The following is a 13137-nucleotide window of genomic DNA, read 5'->3' as shown; positions in this document are numbered from 1 at the left end:
AATGAAATTAAATCACACTGTATATTTAGTTCAAATTACTCACTCAGAGCCCCTTCTTCCCCTTAGTTCCCACTTCTTGACAGGTCATGTGTCCTCTCAGGAACTCTCTGTGCCTCTGAGACAGGAGTCCTGCATGGAGCTCAGCCTGTACTTTTTACGTCTGTATCCATGACACACTTGGCACCCAGCAGACAATAGTAAATCCCTTCAGATGGGCATCTCAGAGGTGTGAGTGTCTACTTGACTCCCCTGTGCTGAGGGTCCCTGAGGGAAGGTGCCAGGTACTCTCACCAACTGATAATGATGGAACAAGGCTGGTGGAGAGGCAGTGTGAAGTAGCAGGGAGAGGTAATGAGCCACTTCAGCGTCTGAGAGCAATGGGAGGCTAGAGGGGGAGAAAAGCTGTGCCAAGAAGCTCAGCGGCTGGACAGCGAACACAGCAGCCTGACCGATCTAACACCCTTTTTCCTCCTGGCAGATCTGGGAAGCCATCAAGTCAGGTGCTGCTCTTGAAAACCCCATGCTCCTCAACAAGTTTCTGCTCTTGACCTTCGCGGTAAGTAAATGGGTAAGAACTGAGCAGCCCTGGCTCAGCCCCACAGACCCACAGGAGGCTCTCTTGCCTCTAAGCTGATCCCTGGGAGTGTGACCGATCTGTGCCTCTTAATCACCCTACAGCCACTGCATAGTCTCTCAAACATGGTGACCCAACAACTCTTTCAGCATAGGACAAAGCAGACTCAGGGAAGAGAGACTTCATTGTTGCCAGATGTGTTGGATAGGGTCCTGCAGCCAGGTGTGATGGCACACACCTATGATCTCAGCACTCAAGAGGTGGAGACAGAGGGGTACTTACAAGTTTGAAGCCAGCCCTGTATATGTAGCGAGTTTCAGGCCAACTACATAGTGACATTCTGTCTCAAAACAAGCAAAGGAAAAACAAGTAAGTACCCAGCATGCTTTCAAGGCCCAGAGTGTCACTCTGCTTGTTGTTGCTACGACAAAACAGAAGGTGGCTGTAGTTTCAGAGGCCTTGGCCTATATTCTCTTGGCTTTGTCGTGTTTGGTCCTATGGTTGCAGAGAATCCTACCAAGGGAACGTGGAGCAGATGCTGTTCACTGGGAAGCAAAGAGAGAGCCAGGAAGCGGCTGGGCGCCCAGTGTCCCCTTTAAAGGCATGGCCTCAGTGGGTTCATTTCATCCTATTAACCTCCATTCCCCTAAACCCCACCCCCACCTCCTGAAGGTCTAACTGGCTCTCAGCTACAGCCTGGGAACCAAGATTTTAGCATATATGCCCCTGAAGACACTCCAGATCTGAACTCTCAGGAGCAGAACTCCACATTGCAGAGAGGAAAGGGTAGAGGCCTTCTGGGTAGAGGCCATTATACCACCTGTCTTTGGCATGCACACAATGGTTAATCAAGAGAGAAAGAAAACTTTTCAGTACACGAGACTTGACTTATACAAATGTTATCCTCGAAGTGGGGATGAAATCACACTTGTCAACTAGTTAAAAACCCAAGACCTGCCTTCCATATATGCTCACATACAACCCCGGAGCTGAAAAAGGCATTGTGTATGTGGATGTCTGTAAAACACTGCTGTGTGTGTCAAGTGGATATTCTATAGACTTTGGCTTACATTCAGGATCATATTCCTGTCCCCTAGTGAGAACATAATAACTTCCTGACCCTCAGTGGCCATATTGACATTTGCCCCTACTGGCTGCATGTGTGCCTCTAGGCATAGTAAAGTCCTCTTGTGGTAAGTATGTTACTTTGCCACAGCCTCATAGGCCCTGGAGATCAATCTCCTTCCACAATTTGATACATTTCTTTACTGAGTAAAGTTGGGTATGTTAAGAAAATGTTTTCATATAGACATATATGTTTTCATGCACATGGGGTGAAAGGTACCACATTAGTCCCCTTTAACTGAGTCTGGTTTCTCCGAATGGCCTCTGGGTCATTTCCTTCCAGGCACAGCTGAAGCTGGCAGGGTATAAACCTCAGGGAACCCAACGATCATTACCTATGGGGGCCCGTTTTTCAGTGAGTTACGTTTTTCAGTGAGTTACGTTTTTCAGTGAGTGGGAGGGAAGGATCCTCCAGGGCTCTGTCAGGTTACCAGGTGCAGCTTGGCTAGCAATCATTTGTCTGCTTATGAGTTCCTTGGTAGGGTAAATATTGTTAAAGCTGTCAGAGTTTGTTACTTGAGTGCAAGTGTCTTTTTATACCAAGAGTTCTTGTTAATTAAACATCCACTTTTCATACAAAGAATCCTAATTGATAATTTCGGCTTAATGAGAAAATAACATCAGTTCTCATTAAACATTTAAGCAGTTTCTTGGAGTCGGTGGGTATCTGTCTTGCTATCCCTTTTTGCAAAGTGTCCTTAGCCAGGCTGTATAAAAAAAAAAAAAGGTCCTTTAAAGTCTTCAGACACAAAGGGCTTTATGTTTAATTTGTTCAAGATCCTTTGTATCATGAAAAAAAAATCACAAGTCTAAGAAATCAAAGCTTCTGCTTCTGGCGATGCTGATAAGCTGGCGGGTTGTGTGCAGTCCCCATCTTGAATTGTTTAACCTTTTGCTGAAGATCAGCTCTGACAAGTCACTTAAGCACAGGGGAAAGCAGGCTCCCAGGTCTTCAGTTTTCCTGTCTGTGGTTCTCAGGCCTCACAGGGCCAGGCCCGTCATTAACTTCAATTGACAGTTTGCTTTGCCATTGTGAAAAGGGATTCTCTTTCTTTAGTTCATCAGTTAGGGGCCAAGTTGGGCACTGTGGAGGCTGTAATTACTAGGCTTTAATCTGGAAGTGCAGTGCTTACATATTTATATTTTAAAAGCCATCCAGTGATTCCATTTCTGTGAAAACTCTGGAACAGGCATGTCCACAGAGAATGGCTTGGTGTGTCCAAAGGTCGTGGAGGAATGGGGAATTGGCCCATTCTGCTCCTAGGGACAGGGTTTCTTCTTGGAATGATAAAAATATTCAAGAATTGCCAGGGGTTCCACCATGTCAAACAAAAATAAGCCCCATAAAATTGTACATGTACATGTGATGCATTTATGTATTTTGAGTTATGTTTTGATAAAAGAGGCCTCTAGGAGCTGGGGAATGGCATAGTGGGCAAAGCTGCAGTGCAAGCAGGAGGACCTGAGTTCAGATCCCCAGGACCAAATAGAAGCCGACAGCTGCCTACAATCCCAGGGCGTGGAGGGCAAAGAAGCTGGCTTGTCAGGTTGCCTTCTCAGTGAGCTCTGGTTTAAGTGAGAGGCCCTGCCTGCTACCCTGCTATAGTATTTAAGGTGAAAAAAGGAAGGCACCTGATGTCAACCTCAAGCCTCCACACATGTGCACACGTTGCACCCTCGTACACACACATATGCCAACAGACATGAGAACGTACACACATATATGCATATATAGCATACTCATTCATATGCAAAAGCACGAACAAGATCTAAATAAATTTCACATGCTAGCTCTGCAGTTCTCATACTTTGCAAGACTCAATACAAGTGATTCCTTAGCTAAAGGACTGCATCAGAGCCTGAGTAGATGAGTGGAGAGGCTGTCCAGGACCCACAGAGCTCAAGTCCTAGGAGAGAGTCAGGTCTTAATGCCGTGGGAATTTGAGGCCAGAGCCCTGGGGCTGAGTGGGTGGTCAGTTGGGAACAGCTTAGAAACTTCTTTCCCTGTGTGCAGGAGAGGCCAGCTGTTCCCTGCATGATGTCACTGTACCTTAGAGCTTGGAGCCGCCTTTAGACTCACTATCTCTGCTGATAGCTAGGACTGAGGCTTAGTCATTGTATTGTTGAGTGTCCTGTTTTGTCATGTACACAGTGGGTGTTTAGTTTAATAGTTGCTGATTTACACTTGACCAGGAAGACATTTTGGAAAGTTGCACCAAACAGGGAAATATCCTTATCTGAAAACCAGAACTGTTCCCAAATCAGGAGCGAATATTGACATGGTAACACAACAGAAAATTCCACACTTAAAATGCTGCTACACTAAAAACACTGTATAAAATTCCATGCAGGTCATGGAGATGGGATGTATATAACACACAAATGAATTTCCTGTTTAGGCTTAGGTCCCATTCACAGATCATTTCAGGGTATATATGCAAATAGTCTGAAATCCGAAAAAAATTGCAAAATCTGAGCCATGTTGAATCCTAAGCCTTTGGTGGAAGGGTTCCCTCTGGTGAGTAGAAGAGACCGATAGCACCCCTTCCTCAGGACTGAAGAGTGCAGCTGTGTTTTTTGTTGGGGTCTCCATGGGAAGCCTGCTGGGTGTTTCCTTCTGTAAAATGGGATGGGATGCTTCCTCATCGCTTAGGAAGAAAGGTAGCTTTTACTGAAGCACGCAGGAGTGCAGGGGTCAGCTTCTTCTTATGAGTGAAAAAGTCTGTTATTACAAGATGACACGGACAGGAAGCCTGAGGTCCAGGCAGAAATTATGAGCTCTCTCTCGGTGTCTAATGGAGACAATTGGGGAATATCAGCTTTTTAATGCATCTGCTTTTCTAGTGGTGGTTTTTGAAGCTGGATCTTCTGTAACCCAGGCTGGCCTCTAACATGCTATGTAGCTAAGGATGTCCTCCCTTCACCTCCAGGATGTTGGGATAACAGGCATGCACCGCTGCTCCTGGCTTACTATATTACATTAACAGATGTGTGTTACTTTAATTCATGGGACCAATGTTATATTCAACTTTGTTCTGATTTTTTTTTTTAACCTAGGACCTAAAGAAGTACCACTTCTATTACTGGTTTTGCTGCCCCGCCCTCTGTCTTCCTGAGAGCATCCCTCTAATCCGGGGGCCTGTGGGCTTGGATCAAAGGCTTTCACCAAAACAGGTATCAGCTAGTCAAACAAATGCAGGTAAACTGGAGTTTAACTGTGGGAGCAGGTGTGTGACTCATCCAGAAGATGAACCGGGCGGGCGGTCTCTGGATGGAGAAAAGGTACCCGGGAGCAGAGCGCTTCCATTGGCTCCGGGAACAGTGTTTACTAAGGGCTGATAAGGTCATTGAGAAGAGGAGGAGCCACTATCCTGCAGGTGGCCCACAGGATTTGGGGAAATGCTAAGACCACAGGGAGGAATTACAGGAACATTTGAAAGACTGAGAATTTACCAAAGTATGTTTTTCATTTTCAGTCTGGGGAAGACAAAGCCACAGCCTTTACAGATAGTCTGTGGAAGAAGCACAGGCCCTTCTCTCCCCCTCAGACCAAATGGCAGAACCTCTTCTCTGGAACAGACATGCAGGTCTAGTCCTTCCTTTGAGGAAGCCATATGAGATTAGTCTCAAGAACAACTAGAATCAGGCTGGCAGAGCGCAGACCTAGCTGGAGAATTCTGTTTTTAAAATCTTGACTGAGGGTCAAGATGAGATGACTTCCAGAGGTCTGTCAGTCAGTAAGATGCAGAGCTGAAGCCTGCAGAGATTTAAAGGCAGAGTGGGGGTGGGGAAAGGATTCAGCAGTTAAGAGTGCTTACTGCTCTGGCCATGGACCCAGGTTCCTATCCCAGCATCCTCATGGCAGCTAGCAATATAGAACTCCAGCTCCAGGAGATCCAGTGCCCTCTTCTGGCCAGCTGGTACACTATGCATGTAATACATAGACATACATGTACAAACATACTCACACACCAAAGAAAAAAATAAATAAGCCTTTTTTAAAACAAAAGATCTAAAATACTTATTTTGTATCTAATGCTTGGCTGTAGTTTTTTGCAAAGAATTTTTCTAAGAAGAAACCTAACTTGAGGTAGTACATTCTAGCTGGAGATTGAAAATTCATGTTTAAGGATTAAAGTTCTCGGAATACCCAACCCTGTAAACATACTATCAAGAGAAAAAAATCATAGGTCTTGGACTGGAGAGATGGCTCAGTGGTTAAAAGCACTGGTACTTGCTAAGGACCCACACCATCCCTAACTCCAGTTTCAGGGGATCTGATGCCCTCTTCAGGCCTCCATGGGCATTGCAGACACCTGGTATACAAACACATAAAGGCAAAACACTCATACACATAAAACAAAAATAATAATGAAAAAATTTCAACACATCATGGATTCCGCCCTCTAAGTGGGGCATGTGAATTATGTCATAAAAAAACTGTAAAAGATGATAGTAAATTTTCTCCCTGGATGGACCATGCTTGGTTACCTCCATAAACCTCTGTGGTTGACAGCTTAGACAGTCGTCTTTTTATCCCATAGAGTACCCCTTTGAGTGAAGGCATAGCAGAGGGCAAATGTTATAGAAAGGTTAAGAGGTGCTGTCAGTGCACACTGGAGGAATCATGTGTTCTGGGTTGGTGTTTGGTGGCTCCTTTGACCAGGTCTGGTCTTCAGCTCAGAGCTGCGTTTCCCAGAGGGCACCTTCCCCTTCCCTGTTTTCAGATCCAGGCCCTGGAGCATGCCTACGATGAGCTGTGTCGAGCCGAAGGTGTCACAGCCCTGCCCTACTTCTTATTCAAGTACGATGATGACACTGTGCTGGTCTCCTTGCTCAAACACTACAGTGATTTCTTCCAAGGTCAAAGGACAAAGGTCAGAGTCTGTGGGTATCATTTTGTTAGGCAGTTAAAAAACTTGAAGTTCATGTTATAATAGACCACTAGCGATTTGAAGCTTAGGCTTCCTTGGTCCTCCACTGTATGTTCTAGATGTTTCCTTCTCTGATCTCTCCCACCCCATCGTTTCAGCCCAGTTCCTCCTCCTCTCTAGCTAGCTCATGCTAGCTCTCTCACAGCTTGGGGGTTTGGACTCCTTGATTCTGTTAGTTAGATGAAGAGATCCTCTGGATATCCACGTTCAACCTCCCAGCACCACCACTGACGCTTACCTTACTCCTGGGCAATCTTCTTGCTTCTCTCAGCTATAGAAGAGTCATCCTCGGACTGTCCAGGTCACTCGGTCCTCCAACCAGCAGAGCCTAGAGTGGTCTTCCTTCTCGTCCCAGTACCTTTCTGCCTGTCCTCTGTTAGTCTTCCCATAAACCATTGCTCTAGGTTTGTCTCCTTTCCTCCAGACTCTACCCTCCATCACCATTACCCTGTCAAATGCATCTAAGATCTCTTTTTGTCTGTTTTTATGTGCAGTGTCATCTTCCTGTCAGCATCCTACAACACTCAGTCTTTAGTGCTTCCTCTTCCACTGGAAAGCATCCTCATAGGCCAGCCATATATGCTCTTTCCTTGTCTGGCTTCCCACCACACAGAACCTGGTCAAAAATGCCTTTTTGTAGCATGTTGGACTGTTACTCAGAGCCCGTATTGATCAGTCAGTGTCTGTGACCTTCAACCAAATTCTTCTGAATGAATAAGAGTATTGCAAAAAAAAAAATTAAGTAAGCAGATACATAGTATGCAATTTGAGCTATACATCTAGTTGTGCATTAAAACGATCCTCAAGTATTAGGAAATTGTGAATCGGGTGGAGTAATGTAAGTAAAACACATGAGCATTGAGGAAGAGGCCCTTAACTGATGGCCATTTTGAACCTAGAACCCTGGGCTATGTAAATGTTAAGCCAAACTCCACCTGCAGCTAGGATATTTTTTTAACGATTTACTTTTTTATTTTATGCATATGAGTACACCACTATTACTCTCTTCAGACACACCAGAAGAGGGCATTGGATCCCATTACAGATGGTTGTGAGCCGTCATGTGGTTGCTGGGAACTGAACTCAGGACCTCTGGAAGAGCAGTCAGTGCTCTTAACTGCTGAGCCATCTCTCCAGCCCAGGTATTTTTATTTTAAAATCAACTACATTCACATTTTCTCTTTCAGAGGAAAACTCCTCAAGGAATAAAGGTTTAACTTTTAAAATTCTTCTTTTGTCCAGGTGACAGTAGGATGGCAGTTGCCTAGTAGACCAGGCTTCAGTAATTTAGAGTTTATCCTATTGTATGGGCCAACTGACAGCAGGCAGGGCTAGCTGACAGTAGGGCTAGCTGAGACTGACAGCAGGCAGGGCTAGCTGAGGTCACCCACACAGTGAGTGTAGTTAACAGAGTCTCTCTACCAACTTTCCATGGTGGCTTTCAGCACCCCAGGATCTCATAAATAATCTGTGAAATGGGTATCTCACTGAACCCCCTATGCAAGAAAATTATACTGCAGTCATTCCATGGCAGCTTGTAAGAACCCTGCACCCTCTGCCTTCCCATCTCCACATTGCTCTGGTCTGCCTGCCTCTGCCTGCCTCTGCCTGCCTCTGCCTGCCTCTGCCTGCCTCTGGGATTTTAAATAGACCTGGCTCTGAGGCTCCCTCAGTGCTGGCACCTGCCAGCTCTGTGGTCCTGGGGAAGCAGAGTAGCCTTTCCTTGCTTTGGTATTTCTGTCAAATACCATGGGGCTTCTCTTTCCATGATTTGGTGAAATATAAACATGTTAATGTGAGGAAAATGTTCAGCACAAACATCAGGTGTGGTAGTACTGAGAGGCAGAGGCAGGTGGATCTCTGTGAGTTCAAGACCAGCCTGGTCTACAGGGTAAATTCCAAGACAGCCACAGCTATGTAGAGAGACCTTGTCTCAAAAACAAACAAGCAAACAAACAAACAAACAAAAAACCAAACCAAAAAACCACCCCCAAAAACAAATAAACAAAAGATCAAAAAAAGCCATGATCAGTACATAGTGGGCATTCGTCTTGTAGCAGGCCCCTGGTATGTACTTGGTACATACCTGGCACTTGATACAAACTCACTTCTTTCCCTCCTTGTGCTTTCTTCCCTGTGTTCCCCAGCATATTCTAAGAGACTATGCAGATCTTGAGTCTCCGAACTTCTCTGGAGGAGATCATTAGACCAAGGACCTATGCAGCTGGGACCATTGGCCTTCACGTGCTTAGAACTATCTGATTAGTTAAGGTCAGGTCTCAGGACCTCTCAGCACATGTGCTCACCGCCTCCTTGTGGACTAGAATTGAGAAATGCTATTCTCACAGAATCCAGAGTCTTATAGGGCAGAAGAGGCACCAGCATGAAAAGCTAATGGGAACTGAAGGAAGGAAACAAAAGGCCCAAAGAAATGAGACAATGATGCACTGGTTGGCTACCTATGCTAGTGCATATTCTAGAAAATGTCACAGCAGCTGTGCACACGAGTGACCTCATGGGAGTTTATAAGCCTTCCACCCTGTGGTCTCCATTGCCCTCATCCACCCTTCATATGCTTTCTCCAGCCTGTGGCCACATCCCTGCCACATTCCTGCAGCCCTTCTAGACCTGCTGTCTTCAGGAGAAAGTTGAAATGTTCTAGCCTAGCTGTGCCTCATCTTCCACTGCCCCCCAAGGTGAAACCTGTGCTCTGGCTACAACATGCCCCCTAAACTCCATGGGCTTAGTCTGTCCTCTGGTGGATCCTTCCCTTTGCCTCTCTCCTATCACTGGCTGATGACTTACTCACCTGATTCAAAAGTGATAACTGACTGGGTGTGCTGTCTCCTGTCCTCATCTGGGGTCCAGCTTTAGCCTCCTCCCTACCCCGTGAGCTCTAATGCAATGCTTATCTTCTGGCCCAGGTCCCAGGCAGCCCACGAACACTGCACAGCAGCCATGCTGTGGCCCTTTTGTGAACTCCATATTTACTGCAATATGGGTGCTCCAGAGGCAGCCCCAGTGGTAAAAGTATAAGAAGGGAAAAGGCCATCATGGCCTGGTGCCATCCTGGCAGGCTTCCCAAAAAATTGGGGCTATCATAAAACACACACGCACACACACACAACAAATGATTTCTGAAGAGTCTAGGTGAGATTAGGTATTCATGATTTTATTACCTTAGCCTTAGCTTGCTGTTTAGATAATTCCAGCTTCTCGTGAGTGTTACTTGTAGCATGATGTTTCCATGAGGGATTGAGCCTATTCTAAGAGCAGCTATTCATTATTTCAGTGTGAGCTCCTGAGGTGTGTTCTCCCTTCAAATGGTCCTCTATTCCCTGCCAGTACATCACACCTGCCTCTGCTCACCCTCCTCCTTCTCTTTGATCTCTCTCTCTCCCTCCTCCCTCCTTCTCCCTCCCTGTCTCCCTCTCCTCCCCCCACCCCAACTCTCATTTTTAGTACTTGGAATGGAACCTAGGACAACTCACCCATTCTAGGCAAGCTCTGTCTGTCTGAGGTCCACCCCAGCTCCGCCTCCCCTTCCCAGGGGCATTTTAATCCAGAAGTGGCTCTTCTCAGCCTCCTGTCTTTATGGAAAAAAAATGGAGAAGTGTTGAGATCCTCCACATGTCTGTCCTTGATGACATCTAGATGTCCATGACTCCAGTAACAGTTTCCTCCCACAGGACACACTTGACTGCCTTAAGCCTGAAGCCGCCACGGCCCTTGCTTTATCCAGCTGCTGCTTATCCGTGCTGAACTCAGGACCTTCCCTGTGAGGCTGATGCTGCCTTAGAGGCATCACCACCTCAGAATGGCCATATCCTCATGCTGGCTACGTCCCTGTCCCTCATCACACAGTGGCTTCCGGTGCCTCTCAGGTTCTCAGCCCCTTAGTCTCCTGCCTGTACCTTTGTGCCATCACCCCAAACTACGGGTTGCCTTTTCTCTGTGCCACTGAGTGACTTCTGGACTCTGTAGGTCAAAGGTAGCCTCTGATCCTGCTTTACAGTGTCTGAAGTTATCTTTTGTGGTGCTTCCCAAATGAAATGCCTGAGTCTCTTCACTCTGAGTTCTCTGACATACCTGATTTGATGTTGGCCGTGGGAGGGAACACAGCCACAGTGGAGTCCTCATTCTCTCCCACAGCTTCTGGCCTGGCCTTTTCCCTGCAGCACCCCTTTCTCCTCCCAACCGCACCACACACATCCCTTTTGCTCTGCTGAGTGCTTACTCAGTGCATCTGAACACTCTCCTTGGGACATTCCCTGCTTCCATAAGCAGGCTTGTTTCCTGTCCTCGACGCTAACATTGCCCATTGTTTCTGTTATATTTTTTGGTTCAGCTACCATTCTTCATTTCCTTGGTGATCTTCAATTTTAATCCTTGCTTTGAATTTATTTATTCATTTAAGATTTCGGGTCTTTTGAGACAGGATTTTACTTTGTAGTCCAAGCTGACCATGAATGCATGATCCTCTTGCTTCAGCCTCTGCATAATAGGATTGTAGGCATCCACTACCATACCCAGCCTCTTTGCTTTCAAAACTTTTGTTTGTTTATTTGTTTGTTTGTTTGTTTACCTTAGACAGAATCTCACTATGTAGCCCTGGCTGTCCTGAAGTTCACTTTGTAGTTCAGGCTAGCCATAAACTTATGGAGATCCACCTGCCTCTGCCTCCAGAGTCCTGGGATTAAAGACGTGTACCGGGCTAAAACTTTCATTATTATGCATGTGTGTACAGTGTGCTCATGTGTGTGCAGAGGTGTGCATGCCATGGCATGCATGTGGAGGTCAGAAGACAACCATCTCCCTCTTTATTGATGGATGGTCCCTTGTGTCGCTTTGGTCCTCTAAGTACTCTAGGCTAGCTGACCCCTGAACTCCTGGTGACTCTCGTGTGCCAGCCTCTGAACTTGCTATAAGACTGGTGTATTACAAATGCAGTCTGAAGCATCTGCATTTTTGTGGGTTGTGAGATGGAAGCAGCTTTACCTGCTGAGCTGTCTCATGCTCAGCCTCCTTTTAAATGGGTTGCTCTCCAAGGATTGCTACCTGGTCTCTGCCTGCCCTGAATTACATCTAACTAGTATGGAACCCTGCCTAGTGTGTAAAGTGGGATGGGAGAATGAACCAGGCTTGAGTGAGTTGGGGGGAAGACTGGAGGGCTCATATGAGAAACTAGTCAGTGCCTGACACACAGTGGGCCTCCAAGAAGTAGCCAAGAAGCTCTTGGTATGGCTCACAGTGAGAGTTCTGTGTACTGAGCATTAACCCTTCAAGAATCAGCCTCAGGTCCTCTCTATAGAAAAAATACTGGCTGCACGCAGGTCTGCATTTAGGGGTGTGTGCTGGGGACTGAACCTAGGACCTTGTGTATATTCATTGAGCCCTTTTCCACTGAGCTGTTCCCCAGCTTCCCACTCACGTCTAACACCATAGAAACATGGAGACCCAGCTGTAGATCTCTTTAGGTCTCTGGCTTGAAGGCAGAGACTAGAAAGGAGTGTGCCTGTGGGATTGTTGGGGGTAGGATGGGAAGGGTATCATAGGGTACATAGGATGTTGATGAACATGTGGAACATTGCTGGCTACAAGGGAGCGGCCTCTGCCCCCAGGAAGGCTACACTGCTAGCCACCAGCAGCCCAAGCCTCCCTGCTTCTGACCTCGTTCCCAGCATGGAGCTAGACTGATGTTATCAATAGTCCTCTCAGCACTCATGAGCAATGTGGCCCTGCGTAACAGATGGCGAAAATGGACCATGGTTAGGGTGGAAGGCTTGTCTGAGCTGTGTGTGCTGGGTGGAAAAAGCCTTATTTTTCCTCTGTGGCTCCTGGCCAAGTGGAGAGGAGAAAGGTCCATTGTGACTCCCACGCAGTTAGTGAGCCAGTGTCACTGCTGAGCTGAGGTTTCTCTCACCTGATGGGTATACAGGAGCAACACCTTCCCCCATGGCTGGCTGTAAGAACTGGGAGATGGCCAGTGAAACAGACTTGGCTGGCCTTTCCCATGCAGGACTGCTGTTCCCATAGCTCTTCATAGAATAAACTGGTCAGATTATGTTTTCTATGATACTTTTGTTGTTGTCAGCCTCACTCCTCAGCTATCTCATGAGGGAACATTTGGAGTCCTCAAGGCTTACCCAAAGAACGGCAAAGTCTGAAGAAACAAGAAGAGCCCTACCTACCAGAGAGGCTGCTCTTCGGTCACCTCTAGCCCCACAACTCTATCCAGGCTTGCCAGCGTAGTGGAGGGGCCCTGCATGGGCACTCAGCCAGGATATCCAGGATTACTTTTCTCTCACTGCTTGGATGATATGAGGTTGTTCAATACACACTTGCTGGATTGAACTCAGAGTGAAAATTACCCGTGACATTGTAATTCAATATTCATGTGTTCTTGAGTGTACGAATCTTAAAAGTGTGTGTGTGTGTGTGTGTGGAGAGAGAGAGAGAGAGAGAGAGAGAGAGAGAGAGAGAGAGAGAGAGAGAGAGAGAGAG

The 13137-nt window shown here is 46.6% G+C and overlaps 1 protein-coding gene across 3 annotated transcripts in view; it reads left to right on the top strand.

The window, feature by feature from the left end:
• Atg7 (autophagy related 7) overlaps nt 1-13137 on the top strand; it is a 211837-nt gene that overhangs the window by 37448 nt on the left and 161252 nt on the right. For all 3 annotated transcript variants that reach the window (XM_028753586.1, XM_028753584.1, XM_028753585.1), the window contains exons 5-7: nt 479-556; nt 4757-4873; nt 6427-6576. In XM_028753586.1, the coding sequence (XP_028609419.1) occupies nt 479-556; nt 4757-4873; nt 6427-6576 (345 nt within the window). The remainder of the gene's footprint in view (nt 1-478; nt 557-4756; nt 4874-6426; nt 6577-13137) is intronic.

The sequence above is a fragment of the Grammomys surdaster genome, unplaced genomic scaffold (genome assembly GCF_004785775.1).
Source record: "Grammomys surdaster isolate TR1022 unplaced genomic scaffold, NIH_TR_1.0 125950, whole genome shotgun sequence".
NCBI lineage: Eukaryota > Metazoa > Chordata > Mammalia > Rodentia > Muridae > Grammomys > Grammomys surdaster.
Note: the sequence above shows the minus strand (reverse complement) of the source record. Positions and strands in the feature narration are given on the sequence as shown.